This window comes from Pelophylax lessonae (genome assembly GCF_965119305.1).
Source record: "Pelophylax lessonae genome assembly, chromosome: 4".
Taxonomy (NCBI): domain Eukaryota; kingdom Metazoa; phylum Chordata; class Amphibia; order Anura; family Ranidae; genus Pelophylax; species Pelophylax lessonae.
In genome coordinates this window covers 448,365,910-448,386,172 of record NC_138771.1, presented here as the reverse complement: position 1 = coordinate 448,386,172, position 20,263 = coordinate 448,365,910, and the positions used below count along the sequence as shown (strand labels likewise).

Below are 20,263 nucleotides of genomic sequence, written 5' to 3'. Positions count from 1 at the left end.
ACTTATCTGTTGTTGCACGTCTGGTTCATGGTTCCGTGACAGGTGGACAGCCATTTTTAGGTTTCTCCAGAGATGCTCAATTGGGTTTAAGTCAGGGCTCTGGCTGGGCCATTCAAGAACAGTCACGGAGTTGTTGTGAAGCCACTCCTTCGTTATTTTAGCTGTGTGCTTAGGGTCATTGTCTTGTTGGAAGGTAAACCTTCGGCCCAGTCTGAGGTCCAGAGCACTCTGGAGAAGGTTTTTGTCCAGGATATCCCTGTACTTGGCCGCATTCATCTTTCCCTCGATTGCAACCAGTCGTCCTGTCCCTGCAGCTGAAAAACACCCCCACAGCATGATGCTGCCACCACCATGCTTCACTATTGGGACTGTATTGGACAGGTGATGAGCAGTGCCTGGTTTTCTCCACACATACCGCTTAGAATTAAGGCCAAAAAGTTCTATTTTGGTCTCATCAGACCAGAGAATCTTATTTCTCACCATCTTGGAGTCCTTCAGGTGTTTTTTAGCAAACTCCATGCAGGCTTTCATGTGTCTTACACTGAGGAGAGGCTTCCGTCGGGCTACTCTGCCATAAACCCCCGACTGGTGGAGGGCTGCAGTGATGGTTGACTTTCTACAACTTTCTCCCATCTCCTGACTGCATCTCTGGAGCTCAGCCACAGTGATCTTTGGGTTCTTCTTTACCTCTCTCACCAAGGCTCTTCTCCCCCGATAGCTCAGTTTGGCCGGACGACCAGCTCTAGGAAGGGTTCTGGTCGTCCCAAACGTCTTCCATTTGAGGATTATGGAGGCCACTGTGCTCTTAGGAACCTTAAGTGCAGCAGAAATCTTTTTGTAACCTTGGCCAGATCTGTGCCTTGCCACAATTCTGTCTCTGAGCTCTTCAGGCAGTTCCTTTGACCTCATGATTCTCATTTGCTCTGACATGCATTGTGATCTGGAAGGTCTTATATAGACAGGTGTGTGGCTTTCCTAATCAAGTCCAATCAGTATAATCAAACACAACTGGACTCAAATGAAGGTGTAGAACCATCTCAAGGATGATCAGAAGAAATGGAAAGCACCTGAGTTAAATATATGAGTGTCACAGCAAAGGGTTTGAATACTTAGGACCATGTGATATTCCAGTTTTTCTTTTTTAATAAATCTGCAACAATGTCAACAATTCTGTGTTTTTCTGTCAGTATGGGGTGCTATGTGTACATTCATGAGGAAGAAGAATGAACTTAAATGATTTTAGCAAATGGCTGCAATATAACAAAGAGTGAAAAATTTAAGGGGGTCTGAATACTTTCCGTACCCACTGTACGTGTTGATGATATGAAACTGTACTCCCGAGAGGTAGAGTTTAATGGTACTGTGCACCAGATTTAAATGGCAAAAGAAGAAAAAATGCCACGATGATGTTTAAAAAACGATGGATCCAAAAAAAAGGTAATGACCTCCGTGATGAACCTGACGAAGATGGTCAGACTCACGCGAAAGAGCGTCTGGCATTGGCGAAAGTGCCAACTGGACTTGCCTGTGCCGGTGGGCCATGAGAACAGCTAAACCAGGATGAGTTCCTGGAATGGTGGTAGAAGGTTCTGGACTCCCTCTGCCATGGGATGTGCCTGGAAGAAGACCTATGAATTGGAACGAGAAAGGCCAGCAGCCGCTGTGTTGAGAATGCCTGGCACGTGTTCGCAGCCAAGTGGAAGTGCAAGGTGGAGGCCAGCCAAGAGGACCTCCTGACACGACTCTTGAAGGTGAGGGAGGAGAACCACCCCTCTTTAAAAGTGACGCCTGTGGTCATATTGTCGGTGAAGCACTTCTGGTTGGCCCGACCAAAAGGCACGCCCCCCCTTTCCCTTGGCAGCTGCCACAATGGGGGAAATCTCAAAAGGGGGCCCGAAGTGGAATTGAAAGATGGCAGATTTGAGGTTACTGGCGGTCAACTACCCCTGAGCCACCTGTTGCCCCAGAAAACCGCGAACCCGGCATGGCCCGCCGCGTCAGTCCATGGACACTGGAGAGTGGCCTGTGAATGGTGGAATGACCAAGTATATGCCACTCCAGTGGGGTGGAAAAAGGGGGGGGGGCACCATGAACGCAGGCCGGTGAAGCGAGCCTGGCAAAGTAGCGGCAGAACAACCCCAGTCTGCCCAGGTGTTGAACTGGGCGAACGTGACCGCCTTGGCCGAAAACTATGGTAATCGTGGAAAGCCGGGCCCCCATACTAGTGCCCCAAAAACAACCACCTTGTGCGAATATGAATGCAAATTCCTCCCTGAGGCTTGGGAAAAGAAATTCAATCGTGTCCCTGTATGGTCCAAGAGCCAACACAAACTCGGGGATGGACCATTCCTTGTCCAACCTGGGGTCAATGGCCTCGATTACCATGGAGAGGTCACCGCGGTTACAGGTCTAACTTCCTACGACGTCCTGGGGTGCAAGCAACAGGGTCAAGGGATTAATGTCCCTGCCCTCCAGGATGTCTTACTTGACGCTGAGAGGGACCATGTGAGTTGGTGAGATGATGTGAGCCATGGAGGCCAGGGAGGCAAGAGTGCCTGCGACAACATGCTGGGAGACAGCAAGCGCGACAACCTGGGAGGGAAACCCAAGGATGCCAAGGGAGCCGGAGCCAGAGTTTCTGATTACTCTATCCTTGATTGAGCAAATGATGATAGACGACGAGATGGATGCCGAGGTGGATGCCATGCTGTGTGATGTGCACAATACCCTGTCCGGGCTGAGGCATCGTGCACATTGCCCCGCGAGCTGGACCCAAACTGCGGAGCTGGACTGGTCGTCGATATCCTTAAAGGAACAGCCTTCCCGGCGGTGGCCGGAAACGGGCTTCTTCTCCCATCTCAATTTGGCGGCGATCTTTGGGAAGGACCGTGACCTTGACGGGCTAGGGCTCGTCAAGACTTGGGGAGGAACTATCCCCCATGTCTGAGTACGTTAGATCTTGGAAAACATGAAGGAAAAAGGTCATGGGACATAAGCAGACGAAAAAGTTTCACTGGCGTGCGTGACCCCCCCCCCCCCCAATGTTTTGTTTTTTTTTTTTTCCCCGGAGGACCGGTGCTAGAGAGTTGGGACATGAGGCCTTGACTAACCCACCACAGGTAGAGGCGCTGTCTATGAGTTGGCCCTGAGCTGTGCCAAGTAACGAAATGGCGGGTGTAGGCCTCTGGAAGGTGACGCCCTCTCTACACTAGCGGGGTGACCGAGACGCTAGCTATGATTTGGGCCGATGGGCGTAGTACCTCCGCGTGAGGATGGGTGTTGGTCTCGGGCTAGCTGTGAAAGTGACCTGCCTAACTACCCCCCCCCCCCCCCCAAGCCAGGTGATTGTGGAAGGAGTATGACCAAGTGAGACAGCATGCCTGTGATAACCTGTGAGGGGTCTGAAAGGCTTGGCTGAACATCCAATGATGTTCGTGCGTGCCGCCTGTATGGGTGAACGAGTGGTTGGCGCCTTGAAGTGAGATGACATGAATGCCTGACTCAACCGCTGACATGACCTGTGGACGCCAACCCTGAGCGTGTCGAGCGGGGCTGTGCGTGAGAGCCCACCAGAACCTACGACTGAGGGAAGGACAGGGAGATGGACAGCCCCCCCTGAAAGTACGTATTTTCTCCAGGATATGAACCAGGTATGTGGTTGAAGCGTATCCTGCGTGTGTCAAGGCCCGGGGCGATGGCCGGAGGCCGATGAGGGGCTGAGAGCGTGGTCCCCTGCTGAGGTAAGTGACAGGCTTCTGTGGCCGATCCACCCCTGGGAGGGGGGGAGGGGGCACATGGCCAGATTTACCCTATTGATGACCTCTGTGTAACAAGGAATGTGTTACTTTTGGTGCTGCAAATCTTCAAAGATGTATTGCCATTTTATAAACCCAGAAAAGCTCACAGGATTTCCGGCTCTACTCCCATGATTCTTCCACCTGCTGTCAGCACGGCGCCCGGTATCAGGGTCCCCCTGCCAGGACGTGAAACAAAGATTGTGGCTGGAGCGTGTCCTGCGTGTCAAGGCATAAAGAAAGGGATGTAGTCCAAAGATGAGACTATAATCCTTCCACTTGTAATGACGAACCCTGCAGCAGCCCAGAAGAGGCGGGGGGCCTGACCTTAAATAGGCGGCTCCTCCCCCTCCCACAACTCCAGGCTCCGCCTGGCCATTTATTCACTTTAAGGTCATCAGAGAGGAAAAGGGGGCACTCTTTACGTCTAGAGGAAAAGAGATTTCGTCTCCAAATATAGAAAGGTTTCTTCACAGTAAGAGCTGTGAAAATATGTAATAGACTCCCTCTGGAGGTGGTTCTGGCCAGCTTAGTAGATTGCTTTAAAAAAAGACCTGCTTTATTTCCTAGGTGTATATAATATAACTGGGTACTAATATTTATAGGTAAAGTTGATCCAGGGAATATCTGATTGCAAAGTTGATCCAGGGAATATCTGATTGCCTCTCGGGATATCAGGAAGGAATGCTTCCCCTGCTGTAGCAAATTGGATCATGCTTTGCTGTGGTTTTTCTCCATCCTCTGGATCAACTGTGGGTATAGAATTGTGTATATGGGATTGCATGGTTGTGCTTTCTTTACTGTTTCTTGTTTTTTATTGGTTGAGCCAGATGGACTTGTTTTATTTTTCAACCTATGTAACTCTATATGTATATGTATATATCTATATATATATATATATATATCTATATATATATATATATATATATATATATATATACACATAAATATACATACACAGTATCTCACAAAAGTGAGTACACACCTCACATTTTGGTAAATATTATAGCTTTTCAGGTGACAACACTAAAGAAATTACACTTTGCTACAATGTAAAGCAGTGAGTGTACAGCTTGTATAACAGTGTAAATGTGCTGTCCCCTCAAAATAACTCAACACACAGCCATTAGTGTATAAACCGCTGGCAATAAAAGGGAGTACACCCCAAAGTGAAAATGTCCAAATTGGGCCCAATTAGCTATTATCCCACCCGGTGTCATGTGACTCGTTAGTGTTACAAGGTCTCAGGTGTGAATGGGAAGCAGGTGTGTTAAATTGGTGTTATCGCTCTCACTCTCTCATACTGGTCACTGGAAGTTCAACATGGCACCTCATGGCAAAAAACTCTCTGAGGATCTGAAAAAAAGAATAGTTGTTTACATAAAGATGGCCTAGGCTATAAGAAGATTGCCAAAACCCTGAAACGGAGCTGCAGCATGGTGGCCAAGACCATACAGCGATTTAACAGGACAGGTTCCACTCAGAACAGGCTACGCCATGGTGGACCAAAGAAGCTGAGTGAGTGCACATGCTCAGCGTCATATCCAGAGGTTCTCTTTGGGAAATAGATGTATGAGTGCTGCCAGCATTGCTGTAGAGGTTGAAGGGGTGGGGGGGGGGGGGGGTCAGCCGGTCAGTGCTCAGGCCATACTCCCCACACTGCATCAAATTGGCCTGCATGGCTGTCATCCCAGAAGGAAGCCTCTTTTAAAGATGATCCACAAGAAAGCCTGCAAACAGTTTGCTGAAGACAAGCAGACGAAGGACATGGATTACTGGAACCATGTCCTGTGGTCTGATGAGACCAAGATAAACTTATTTGGTTCAGATGGTGTCAAGCATGTGTGGCGGCAACTAGCTGAGGAGTACAAAGACAAGTGTGTCTTGCCTACAGTCAAGCATGGTGGGAGTGTCATGGTCTGGGGCTGCATAAGTGCTGCCGGCACTGGGGAGATACAGTTCATTGAAGAAACCATGAATGCCAACATGTACTGGGACATACTGAAGAAGAGCATGATCCCCTCTCTTCGGAGACTGGGCCACAGGGCAGTATTCCAACATGATAACGACCCCAAACACACCTCCAAGATGACCACTGCCTTGCTAAAGAAGCGGAGGGTAAAGGTGATGGACTGACCAAGCATGTCTCCAGACCCAAACCCTATTAAGCATCTGTGGGGAATCCTCAAATGGAAGGTGGAGGTGTGCAAGGTCTCTAACCTCCACCAGCTCAGTGATGTCATCATGGAGGAGTGTAAGGGGACTCTAGTGGCAATCTGTGAAGCTCTGGTGAACTCCATGCCCAAGAAGGTTAAGCAGTGCTGGAAAATAATGGTGGCCACACAAAATATTGACACTTTGGGCCCAATTTGGACATTTTCACTTAGGGGTGTACTCACTTTAGTTGCCAGTGGTTTAGACATTAATGACTGTGTGTTGAGTTATTTTGAGGGGACAGCAAATTTACACTGTTCTTCAAGCTGTACACTCACTACTTTACATTGTAGAATAGTGTCATTTCTTCAGTGTTGTCTAATGAAAAGATATAATAAAATATTTACAAAAATGTGAGGGGTGCACTCACTATTGTGAGATTGTGTGTGTGTGTGTGTGTGTGTGTGTGTGTGTATATATATATATATATATATATATATATATATATATATATATATGTGTGTGTTTGTGTGTGTGAGAGACGGGAGTCACTTTGGTTGGGGGGCCTGTGGGACCCAGCTTACCTTAGAGAGGTTGGGAAATCCCTGTCTCGGCTCCCAAGGTCCCTCTTAGTGTATGTCACCCTGTGTCTATTAGGGGTACAGGGTGACTGAGAAAATGATGGACAGCTACTTAATGGACACTGTGAATATGGTTTGGATTACTTCAAATGGGACAGTAATATTTATTAACAATATCCCTCAAGAAATATATGAAGGTTTAATCCCACTTTACACTGTGAGACTTATAGCCTGTTGTAGACCGTTGCCATGAAGTCTGTGACTCCTAAATAATCAAAGCACTATATTGAGGCTAATATCTGATATCTATGTTCAAGATTGAAGGAAGCGGTATACTGACGGAAGCACATAAGCTAACTGTGGGTCAGTTCCGTTACTATATACATTCCCTGGCATAAAAAAAAAACAAAAAAAGTCGCCACCTGGAATTAACTATGCAACTAACGAAACTAAGCATGCAATAAATATCCTATTGGATCGTTACTGCATGTGCCCAAAGAATGAAGTTAGCTGACTACCTGAATATACTGAATGACCAGTTTATTCCATCAATGGATTTTTTTCTTCCCTGATGACACGGGCATATTCCAAGATGACAATGCCAGGAGTCATCAGGCTCAATTGGGAAAGAGTGGTTCAGGGAGCATGAGACATCATTTTCACACATGGATTGGCCACTATAGAATCCAGAACTTAACCCCATTGAGAATCTTTGGCATGTGCTGGAGAAGGCTTTGTGCAATGGTCCAACTCTCCCATCATCAATACAAGATCATGGTGAAAAATGAATGCAACACTAGATGGAAATAAATCTTGTGACATTGCAGAAGCTTATCGAAACAATGCTACAGCAAATGCGTGCTGTAATCAAAGCTAAAGGCGGTCCAACGTTTGTGTAGCAATATTTCCAGGCAGTGAGCCTGATATGGGTCTGCCATTTGTTACCGGTAACACTTCCAACACATTTAAGTTAAATACCCAAGTGTGAGTTTGGAGACAATGACCATTCTGGCATCTTTGGTTTGTTTTGTTTATTTTTTAAAGGGGATGGGAGAAGGGAATGAGTGGGATACTCCTCTGGCTCAACTAGGTTTAACTGGGACACTTGATAGAAAAATGCCTGTTGGCGCTGTTTTGACGCCAGCTGAATACCGACCAACGCTTCCTGGCACTTGGAGATACTGTTTTGCTGAACTGTGCTAGAACTGCGACTTTAACACTCTGGTTAACTCAGAAGATTCAGGACTGTAGTGACACTTGACTCCTGACACTCTGTTTAGCTCAAAAGTCTGATGAATAGCTTCCTCCAGCCCTTCAATGACTGAGGTAGCTCCTTGTAACTGCTTGTGCTGCTGCAACTCCCAACACTGTACACTGCACACTTAACTCTTCAGGGCCCAACTGCTGACGCCCGCTTTACACGTTCAGGGTTCTCTCACTAGGCACCCCCTCTGACACTTCAGGGTCCTCTCACTAGGCACCCCCTCTGACACTTCAGGGTCCTCTCACTAGGCACCCCCTTTACCGCTAGCTAGCTCCTAGATCCCAGGGACCTTCACCGGAGTAGTCCCCTTTAAGCTGGGCAGACCCCTAGGGGTAGTTTACAGTATTCATGAACTTGGAATGTTTTCCTGGAACTGAAACCCTTTTTCTCCGCTGGTCCTCGGCACATCGGATCCTCTCTGCAGCTCAGCTCTCTTTCTCTGGATTCTCAGGCAAACCACCCGAGACACCCAATCCTTCTGACAGGAGGAGAGACAGCCGTACTTTCCCTCCTGGGACTCTGCTTCCTGCCAAAGACGCTGCGTCATGCGCTCCCCTCAAACAAATACCCACTCCCAGAATCCTCTGCGGCAGAATCAGCCTTCTGGGGTACATACAGGCCTGAATGTGCCTCCGATTGGGTTTCCTCCACTACCCAATGAGAATCCTCTCATGGAGCCAGTGGGGAGACTCCCCTCTCAGCAACCACACCTGGGAGACATGACAGCCCAGCTGAAAATCATGGCCCTGCTGTTAGTCAGCCAAGGCCCACTATATTTTACCTAGCACCTACCTTGTAGGGTGCTACATCTGTGACTTTTTTTTTTTTGGTGGCGACTTTATTTTTTTGGGCAAGGCAATATATATATATACAGGGAGTGCAGAATTATTAGGCAAATGAGTATTTCTGAGGATTAATTTTATTATTGAACAACAACCATGTTCTCAATGAACCCAAAAAACTCATTAATATCAAAGCTGACTATTTTTGGAAGTAGTTTTTAGTTTGTTTTTAGTTTTAGCTATTTTAGGGGGATATCTGTGTGTGCAGGTGACTATTACTGTGCATAATTATTAGGCAACTTAACAAAAATCAAATATACAGTATACCCATTTCAATTATTTATTTTTACCAGTGAAACCAATATAACATCTAAACATTCACAAATATACATTTCTGACATTCAAAAACAAAAACAAATCAGTGACCAATATAGCCACCTTTCTTTGCAAGGACACTCAAAAGCCTGCCATCCATGGATTCTGTCAGTGTTTTGATCTGTTCACCATCAACATTGCGTGCAGCAGCAACCACAGCCTCCCAGACACTGTTCAGAGAGGTGTACTGTTTTCCCTCCTTGTAAATCTCACATTTGATGATGGACCACGGGTTCTCAATGGGGTTCAGATCAGGTGAACAAGGAGGCCATGTCATTAGCTTTTCTTCTTTTATACCCTTTCTTGCCAGCCACGCTGTGGAGTACTTGGACGCGTGTGATGGAAGATTGTCCTGCATGAAAATCATGTTTTTCTTGAAGGATGCAGACTTCTTCCTGTACCACTGCTTGAAGAAGGTGTCTTCCAGAAACTGGCAGTAGGACTGGGAGTTGAGCTTGACTCCATCCTCAACCCGAAAAGGCCCCACAAGCTCATCTTTGATGATACCAGCCCAAACCAGTACTCCACCTCCACCTTGCTGGCGTCTGAGTCGGATTGGAGCTCTCTGCCCTTTACCAATCCAGCCACGGGCCCATCCATCTGGCCCATCAAGACTCACTCTCATTTCATCAGTCCATAAAACATTTGAAAAATCAGTCTTGAGATATTTCTTGGCCCAGTCTTGACGTTTCAGCTTGTGTGTCTTGTTCAGTGGTGGTTGTCTTTCAGCCTTTCTTACCTTGGCCATGTCTCTGAGTATTGCACACCTTGTGCTTTTGGGCACTCCAGTGATGTTGCAGCTCTGAAATATGGCCAAACTGGTGGCAAGTGGCATCTTGGCAGCTGCACGCTTGATTTTTCTCAGTTCATGGGCTGTTATTTTGCGCCTTGGTTTTTCCACACGCTTCTTGTGACCCTGTTGACTATTTTGAATGAAATGCTTGATTGTTCGATGATCACGCTTCAGAAGCTTTGCAATGTTAAGAGTCCTGCATCCCTCTGCAAGATATCTCACTATTTTTTACTTTTCTGAGCCTGTCGAGTCCTTCTTTTGACCCATTTTGCCCAAGGAAAGGAAGTTGCCTAATAATTATGCACACCTGATATAGGGTGTTGATGTCATTAGACCACACCCCTTCTCATTACAGAGATGCACATCACCTAATATGCTTAATTGGTAGTAGGCTTTCGAGCCTGTACAGCTTGGAGTAAGACAACATGCATAAAGAGGATGATGTGGTCAAAATACTCATTTGCCTAATAATTCTGCACTCCCTGTATATATATATAAAATATATATATATATATATATATATATATATATATATATATATATATATTTTTATATATATATATTAGGGTGTCACCGATACAGATACTGGTATCGGTGCTGATACTACGCATTTGCACGAGCATCTGTAGACGTGCAAATGCTCTGATACCTGAAACCGATACTTTCAGGCTCTGTTCTTTTAACTGTCAGCTGGATTGTCCCACAGACAGCTGAGATATATAAAAAAAAAACTGGCAATTATCGTTTAAGGAGCAGGGCCGCTGCTTCCTTAGCAACCGATTACTCATTCAACTGTCAGTGGGGTTTCCTAGTTGACAGCTGAAGTGTCAAGTCCTGGCAATTGGAGCTGTCAAAAAAATAAAAAATAAAAAAAAGCACCAAATGTTATCAACAACGCTGAAACAGACAGATGTAAAAAAAAAAAAAAAAAAAATGCTTATGCATTTTATGTGCTAATATTTGCACCTTGAAAAAGGCGCACAATTTAAACAAAAAAAAAAAAAAAAAAAATTATTCAATTGTAAATAACTTTCCAATGCTTTGTACCATTGCTGACAGCTGAAGTGTACATAAAACAGTTGTGGTAGGTATCGGTAATTAGTATCGTTGAGTAATGTAACAAGCTATCGGTACTAGTACTCGTAAAAAAAATGGTATTGGTGCATTCCTAAAACAAAGAAAATAGACAATACCTTTATAGCAGTTTCAATCCTTTCTTCTTTGCCTTCCATCATTGCTCTGCTTATACCCTCCCTCAGTACTTTATAGCTTTCACCACATACCAAGAAATGGTCTATGTGATTTGCCTCAGAGTCCTGCAATAATGAACATAAAAGTCTGAGTAACGAATGTCACTTACCAAATGTAAAGATTATAACATATATACAGAGTGCAGTCTGTTTGATCTATAGCACTGATTTACTAAAGGAGTTGAGCATATGTGCATTGGAAGTTTATTAAGGTGAAGCTATACTGACTTCAAATCGGCCAATCATGTGCATACAAAATTATTATTATTTTTTTTTTTGCATATGCAAATTTTAATTTATCATCTAATTTACAAAACTGCCTTGGCAATATAAACATGCTCTACTGCCTTAGGCTTCATTCACACCAAGGCATTGCGGGAATGCATGCAAAGTCCTGCACTTTCCCACAATGCACAAAAGTGCATTGCCCTTTTGCAGACACATGGCGGTGCCAATAACTCTTATTAGCATCCCCCCATGCATCTTGCTAATGGGTGCCCATTAAATTACATGGTACCACAATACCATGCTTTTTGTTATGGCATAATTCTTAAAATGGGTCAGGCACTTCTTGTGCATGTTTCTTGTGCATAAGATAGCCTATTGAAATAAATAGGCTGCTCGAAATGCACAAAAAAGCATCCGTGCACTGTTGCACCTGCAAGCTGTAAGCAGAGCCGTATAAATCAACTGTATTGTGCTTTTAAAATATGCACCCAGATAGTTAACAATTTATTTGTTATTCTATCAACAATAGGAAGTTTTAAAATAACTACAAAAGTATTCAAATACAGTGGCAAAGAACTGCCTAATTTAACTAAATTCCATAAAGTGGAATTCCAGCCAAATCTTTAAATTTTCAGGCCAATTGTGGTAACAATTGCCTTTTAAGGTGTGTTACAGAAATTAATTTTGACTAGAACCCCAATACACTAAATAGATGCAACCTACCATTTGTTGTGGTATGCTGTGTAGGCAGAGGTGGTGCAGGTGCAATTTCCAGTGCTTTATAGAGTGTTGGCACTACATCAGACCACAGAAATATGAAGAAAAAGAGTATAGGAAGTTTCAGAATATCTGTCAGGTTTTACAGTTTTCTGTGTCCCCCAGGGAAAGATACCTTTACTCTCTTGCTCTATTACCAATAGCCTCCTGATAGCAGCAAAATAGGCACTTATTTTAATAAAGAAAATAATTAGAAAATGTGTCACGTTTTATGTTGGCTGTATTCCAATTGGAAGGATCCCCCTTTACTTTCTGACCCTGCAGAAGTGGTCACCGGGATAGGAAGATAGGAAAATCTACCCAACATAGACCAGAAAACAAAACAAAAAAAAAAAAAATACAGATAGCTGTTCTAACTAGCCCCAGAACACAGACCCAATGACTCCAGAAAACAGGAGGTTGAAATTATGTAAACCCACACATTCATTGCACCTTGTTTAATTTTAGGCAATTACTGTAAATATATCATTGACTGTGTTTTATTACCGGTATATCTGTTCTATAAGTGCAAAAATTAAAAGGAATTTTGGCAACCCTGTAAATTTCATATCTTGGAAGTACATTACAGGACACAGGAATTGATTCATTGACCAGGACTTATATACATGTACCTGCAGATGAATAGACACTGGCAAAAGCTTCTCTGGGTCCACCCACTAGTGTCCTCCATATAACCCTGCCAATTTTGTAAAACTCAAATTTTGTTAGCAAGCAGCAGAAGATCACAGAGACTAGAGGGGAAGGACCTGTGTCCTGTACTCTAAGATACTACAGTAAATTTACTGGTAAGTCAAAATTCTTATATTTATCATACAGTACAGGGCACAGAAAATCCATAATTAGACCATGAAATTTTCATAAGCAATAATCGAGGGGTGGGCAACAATACAGCTGCAAAAGGCCACAGGAAGAGAAAAAGGAGGCCAACAGGCCTCTAAACAAACTGTTAACATTAAAACACCTTGCTATGGAGCAATTTCAGAGACTAAACAATCCTCTAGCACAGTGTTTCTCAACTCCGGTCCTCGGCATAGGCGTGCGCACAGGGTGTGCCGGGTGTGCCTGGGCACACCCTAATCACCAGGGCACATTAGCATTATCGCTCTGTTTGCCAGTGAGGAGATGGGAAAGATCTCCCTCGGACCTGCTCTGCCATAAGAGAAGTGCCACACACTTCTATTTCACTTTGCCAGCAGGGAGAGTAATGTACCGGGGCCATATACATGTAGGCAAACACATGCATGTGTATTTAAGCTTTGGGGTGCACACCCTAATGCAATAGGTTGCGCACACCTATGGTCCTCGGGGCACACTAATGCCCCATACACACGTGCAGATTATCTGCAGACTTTTGTCTGCAGACTTTCCTTTTCTATGTAGTGCAAGGGCCTGCCGGATTGCATACAAATTGAAAGTGTTTAGATTTGACCTCATATGATATGGTTTTGGTAAGTCTGCAGACAAAAGTCTGCAGATAATCTGCACGTGTGTATGGGGCATAACAGGCCAGATTTTAAGTATTACCTTGGGGAGATGCAGACTAGAATACTGCAATCACTGAGCAGCAAATTATATCACCTGTGATGAATTTCAGTTGTCTTGCAAACCTGGCCTGTTAGTGTGCTCTGAGGACCGGAGTTGAGAAACACTGCTCTAGCAAACAACAGTTTGGGAAAAAACCAAAACACAATATAGGTGGGGACTCTGCTCAAGGATGGCGTGCAGTCTCTACGTGCTGTATAGGCCTCAGAACCTGATTATAATGGGATCATGGGCTTAGGGAGGGAAGAAGGGACTTGTTCCCAGAGGAAAGAAGCCCTATCAAAAGAAAAAAGGGGTACGAAGTGACCACCCAGGTGGGTGAGATCAAGGGGGAATCTTCTAGTAAGAAATGAGAGAAAGGAGGTGGCTGGTTTCAGTTGAGACTTGGCATAAGCTGTAAATGTCATACCGGCCAAATATCATACCAGCCGGCAGAATATGGCATAAAAATGAAGGAGATTTCAAAGTAAAAACTAGAAACACCAGAAAGGTAAGAAGAACATTAGCTTCAAGACTATCCTGCTCTCAATTGGAAGAGGAGTCCAAGGAAGGTTACCGCTGGAATTAAAGGAGGACTAGATCTTATGAGGGTCCCTCGAGAAGGGAATCTCTCTATTTAAAAGGAAAACTCAGGATATCCATGAATTACTGTAGAAGTCTCAGCGGTGACAAAAGTTCTGTGTTGTAGATGGTTGCATAAGTAGTGGAAGGTGTCAAGAGATAGAAAGGGAGTGTTTAAGTTTGACCACAATCTAAGGTTCTAAATGAAATGTCATAAGTAAGATCAAGTGTTCTCTTCACTATACAAGCCAAGAAAGTTAACCAAATGGGTACCAACACAGCTAGGGGCTAATTTGCCAATGGACTCTTGAAATGCGAGAGCTAAGCCTTGGCCTTTGTGAAGGAGGGTTGTCAATCTAACGAAAGCTGTGCCTACATTTGTAGTCAAGTCACGATTTTGATTTTGCCTACAGGTAAGCCTATAATAAGCCTTATCTATATGTACAGTAAATATCTCCTAAATGTGCACCGTTTAGGTGATTTTTACTTTAACAGCAGCCGGTGATCTCACTGGCGCCTGCGCACTAAGCTCTGAATGGGCTGTGCCGTCCATTCAGAACTCTGTACTGTGGTCACCATGGCTCAGCCATTCATATGATCATGACCCTGGAAGGAAGACCAGGTGTAGATGGAAGATTCAGGACTCATAACAGTGCGGTGCTGGAGGGCTTAGTTCTCAGGTAAGTCTTTCATAATGTGCTAGTATGCGATGCACTTTTATCTTTTAGATTTAGGAAGAATTTTGTGTTATGTTATGTTTCCGTCCACTAATAATGATTTTAATGTATTTTTAGCAAAAATATTATTTCAATTTTTTCTGGAGGTGCTCCCTGTCAAGCAGGCTATACCAAAGCCCTGTGATTTCTAACAGAAGGCCTGCCTATTATTGTTGTTGTTGTTGGGATTAGGCAATTTTTAATGTATTACCTTATTTTGCAGCATTTGTCGAGGGAACAGCCATCTGGATGCAGGATCTTTAAAATGTCTTTGGACTGTGTCTATGCCGTATAGGTTAGCCAGTTTGCGTATCAAATACACTCGATACCAATCATTGCCAGACTGGGAACATAAATCCACCACACACCTCAGGTACAGTTCAATTATGGCTTCTGAAACGTAAGTCCAATGTTATATAATAAACTACCTTAGCAACAAAGATACAAAGCAAGACAACTAAATAGTCAGGGTTATTAAAGCATTATCAAACATATTTTTTAAATAAAATCTCATGCCTGAAGTTTTTTTTTCTTAATGCATAGAATGCATTAGAGTAAAAGAACTTAAAGTGGAAGGAAAGCCTAATACTGAAATTCTCCCCTGCAATCACTAATGTAGGCTAAGTTCAGCCTTACTTCTCAAAATGAAAGAATCTCAGTTTTTATACCTTTTTTTTATCCAGTGCCTGTCACATGACTTCAATTCCTTTCCTGTCTGAGTCTAAGAGCAGCCACTGGGTGTGGTTACTGAAGGCTAGTGACATTACTTCCAGAAGTGACCCTGCTCCTGTGTAGCCATTGGGCATATACAGGTTAGAAGGAGCTGATCATAGGTCCCTGGTCAGTGCTCTCTCATTAATAAGAATGCTTGTGCAACTTCATTCATGAGAACCCTTCACACAGGGGTCTGGGAGGTCCAGTTCACATATACAGTATAGTTATGCAGGGCTTTGAATCAAGACTACCACACGAGAAGGGAGCTGGACGCAGGGAGAATGGTCAGTGTAGCTGGAAGTGCTCACCTCACAGTCTACAATGAACACTATAACTTAACTCCACATAATTCCACCATGTAGTGGGAGTGTAACACACAACAAGCAGAAAACTCCACAATTTCTCAGAAGTGGGGTACACCCGATATCGACCTGGCGGCGACCCCAATGAATACCAAATGCGCAAAGTTCCTCTCGAGGGCTGCATACCCATCAGCAGCAGGGATAGACTGTCTGCACGAACACTGGAACTTCCGTCTAGGATATATTTTCCCACCAATCCCAATAGCGAGATTCCTAATCAGACTCAGGAGATCAACGTCAACGGTAATTGTTCTAATACCTTATTGGCCTCGGAGACCATAGCTCACAACCATCCTTTAGCTAAGTATAGAAGAACCATTGCCTCTCCTGACAACTCCAGATCTACTCTTGCAAGGACAATTTCTACACCCAGCACCGGGAAGGCTAGACCTGATGGCTTGAAAGTTGAAAGGGAAAGGTTTTTAAACCAAGGATGTTCTCTTAAAGTAGTAACCACTTTGCAGCAAGCAAGAAGAAAGAGGTTGCAAACTCACCTACAATAGAGTTTGGGACAAACTTGTCAGGTTCACACAGCAGCAGTCATGGGATGCGTCGACACCTACAGTGTCACAAATCCTGGAGATCAAGGTCCAGGTTTCGTCATTATCCACTATGATGCGAACCAAGTGGGCCTTCAATTAAACCACCAAGAAAGCCAACTTTTCCTACATAGGACCTCTCGATAGTTCTAGAAGCTCTGTCAAACCTTTTTTCCCTACAGAGTCAATATCCTTGTGGGACTTAACACTAAATGTAACAATCCTAGTATATAGAAATTCAGCAAACAGAGTGTCCGAATTACAAACTCTCATGGCTAAAGAACCGCATCTGATCATTTATCCAGACAGAGTGGTACTAAAACCTTCGGAAAAATGTATTCCCAAAGTAACATCTGAATTCCACTTCAACTCGGAAAGAAGTCTACCAGAACTCCTTACTAGTCAAGGGGAACGACACCCTCTGGACATTAAAAAGACCATCACTTCCTACAAAGCGGCTACTGATCCATTCCGAAACACGGAAATCCTATTTATTATCCCTCACGGCATTAAGAAAGGCCAGGTGGAATCATCATGCACGATAGCCTCATGGATAATTAAAGCTTTTAAGAAAGCGTACTTAACACATCTACCAATACTGGAAAGGCTGAAGGCTCATTCTACCAGGGCAGTCTCTACCTCATGGGCAACATACTGTAGAGTATCTCCAGAGACCATATGCAAGGCAGCAACCTGGTCATCCATGGCACATTACAGAGTAGATCCTGCACCGTTGACTACAGTCGAATTTGGAAAAGCGGTTATTCAAGCTAACTCGACCATTTCGTGTGAATAAAATAAATATATTGCAAGCACCCACCTGTAAAGCGAGTTATTTCCCAGTGTGTGCTGCCATGATGAGACAGAAAAATGGAAAATTGTATACTCACCTTTCCGTAATTTTCCTTTCCTGGCAGCACAAAATAACCCTCCTTTTTTCTTCTTTTTTAAAGGATAGTTACGGAAAATGCTATCCAGTCCTATCAGGTTGTGAGGGGCGGAGTCACAACCCAGTGTGTGCTGCCATGAAGATGCGCCAGGAAAGGAAAGTTACGGAAAGGGGAGTATACAATGCTTCATTTTTCTGATTAACGTCTAAAGCAAAAGTATTCCCCTATGCTACTGACATTAGATATTCAAATGTTCTTTGACTCTCTGTCCTGGCCATTTCTCTTCTACACCTCTGAAAAATGGGGATTTGGCCTGAAATTTTGCTCCAGGGTCTCCACTTTCTCTAATACCCCTTCAACTTGAAATATGCCAGCTTTAAATCCTTGTTCACAATCTGGCAAATAACTAGGAAGGGCTACCCATTATCCCCACTTTATTTGCCTTGGCAATCAAACTCTTGGCTCAAACTGCAAGAGCTTCTCTTACATCCCTGGGGCAATGATAGCTCAGTTTTCTCTTAAAGCAACAGTCTAGTTAGTTGTGGTCACACATTTACTTTGGTCACACAGCATATTTTATTTTGACTTAGCACAGCACTCTGATCACACAGTTTTGCATTTACCTTTTATCAAGGTATTGTGCAAGCCAAAAAGTGCATTTAATATATTTTCTTGCAGGAGCCTAGAAAGCATTGTGCCCGCAACCAGTAGATCACAGGTATATTGTGGGCTCCTGCAGACTTGTCCTCTGGCTTTCAGCTTGCACTTCTGTACAGACTTTGTTTGAAAGCCGAAGAACATGTCAGTGGACTACTAAAGTGCTCAACAGCACCACCGCAGCCCATTAAAACTTTAAGTCCATCTGCTGCAGTTGCAGACATACCGTTGTAGTTTATTCAGTCACAGGAATCTGTGAATGCATGATGTGGCTATGTGGAGGGAGGCCAGCACAGCCACGCTGTTTTTAAAAAGTGACAGCTGGTGCAAAGAAGTTCCCCTGTCTGCTGTCACTGATGGGGGATTGGCAGGAGAGGGGGCAGGAGCTGGAACATGTTCCAACCTAAATATGGGTGGAACATATAACATGTTCCAAAGGTGAACTTATCCTGCGGAAGCTGACAGGCTCAGAGAGACATACTGACAGATGTCTGCGTGGAGTGCTGCAAGAGCATGAGGAGCTAATCAGTATAGCGGGGGAGCTTGGTTCTGGTCAGATAGTGTTGCCTAGGAAATGTCCCAACACTCGCCCACTACTCTGCTACTGGGCCAAGTTCTTCTTAAGTTAGCGCCTGCAAGCTGCAAACCTCAGGAGCCTTGCACCGGTTCTTCACTCTAGGTCAGGATCTGCCGAAATCCCTGCTTTACCAATCTCAGGCTAGCTCCTTCCAGTCACAGTGCTTGCAGCTTTGCCAGTTATTTCCCTAAGCCTGTCAGTCACACATCAGAATGGCAGATCAGTTAATTAACCCTGTTGCCTGTCTGCTCCCTCCCTGCTTTTATCAGCCTGCCCTACACCAACAATGTGACTAGCAGAGAATATTTTTTCAGTACTGCTTCTAGTAATTATGAGTGTGCACCCCAGAGTGTGCAACTGTACCTATTATTCCTAGAGCTAGGTACTTAGTTTCCATATGTTTACATACTAATGGACCTTCCCAGTCCAGTGGTGTTCACCTAAGGCTGCTGGTTTATTCAAAATATTTTCTACCATACATTAAACTTTGGTTCAGCCTTCCACAACAGTCCCAGTTTCTCATGTGGCCCGCCGTAGAAAAAAAAAAGCCCACCCTTGCCCCAGACCTAAATGAGCAATGAGACCTCACTGTGTGGGCACAGCCCTGCTGCAAGGGATTTTAGTTATTTTTTTTTAGCTGTCTGGAATTGGGATTTACCCATCACTAACACCTAATAAAATCATTGCAACAGCATACTTACCTTATCTACCGCATGATGCATTAGTGCCAAAAGGTTCTATTCCCTCACAGAAATGTAATCGTGCAAAAATTACTATAACTGTATAGCAGTTGTCAGCGCTGGAAAAACTGGATTTTTGACTTACCGTAAAATCCTTTTCTCTTAAGCTCATTGACAGACGCAGGACTGATATCTTGATATCTGTAGGGTTATACTGCCCCCTACAGGAGTAGGACACTAGGCAGGAAAAATGTTCTGGCCACACCTATGGGCAGTCCCAGGGGGTATATCCTCTCTCTCCCTGTTATAGGATGTCAGTTATGTAGCAAAGCAGTGTCAGAGACTCATACCAACCCAACTCAAAATAGAGGGGCGGGTACTGCGTCTGTCAATGAGCTTAAGAGAAAAGGATTTTACGGTAAGTCAAAAATCCAGTTTTCTCTGTCGCTCATTGACAGACGCAGGACTGATATCTTTATATCCGTAGGGACGTTCCAAAGCAGTGCCATAAATGAGGTGTGGAATAACAGAAATAAAATCCAATCCAGAAGGCCAAAACAGAGCCAACCAGAAGAACAGAGGACTCATCGAAACAAGAAGATGAGACCAACCTGAAAAAAACAAAACCCCCGAGGTAGACCAAACGTCCCCTCAAACAGCAGCCTGCAAAACCTTGCGCCCAAAAGAGGCATCCGCCGATGCCAGCACATCAACCTTATAAAATTTTGTAAAGGTATGCACCGATGACCAGGTAGCCGCCTTGCAAACCTGAAGCACCGATGCCTGATGGCGGAAGGCCCAGGAAGCACTAAGAGCCCGAGTAGAGTGCGCCTTAACAGGGAACAGAGGAACCCGACCCTTAATAGAATAAGCCTGCACCACCGTCTGTCTGATCCATCTGGAGATAGTCGCGGCAGATGCAGGCAACCCCTTTCTAGGGCCATCCGTGATCACAAAAAGTGAATCAGCCTTACGAAAAGAGTCAGTGGTAGCTAAGTACACCCTGATCGCCCGAACCACATCCAAG

At 44.4% G+C, this 20,263-nt stretch overlaps 1 protein-coding gene across 1 annotated transcript in view; it reads right to left on the bottom strand.

Moving 5' to 3' along the window:
• The window catches only part of LOC309553784 (E3 ubiquitin-protein ligase RNF213-like), a 678,906-nt gene that overhangs the window by 183,685 nt on the left and 474,958 nt on the right, over positions 1-20,263 (bottom strand). Inside the window, exons 45-46 of the mRNA XM_082255197.1 lie at positions 15,029-15,210; positions 10,937-11,059 (exon numbers count right to left, since the gene is read on the bottom strand). Of these exons, the coding sequence (XP_082111323.1) occupies positions 10,937-11,059; positions 15,029-15,210 (305 nt within the window). The remainder of the gene's footprint in view (positions 1-10,936; positions 11,060-15,028; positions 15,211-20,263) is intronic.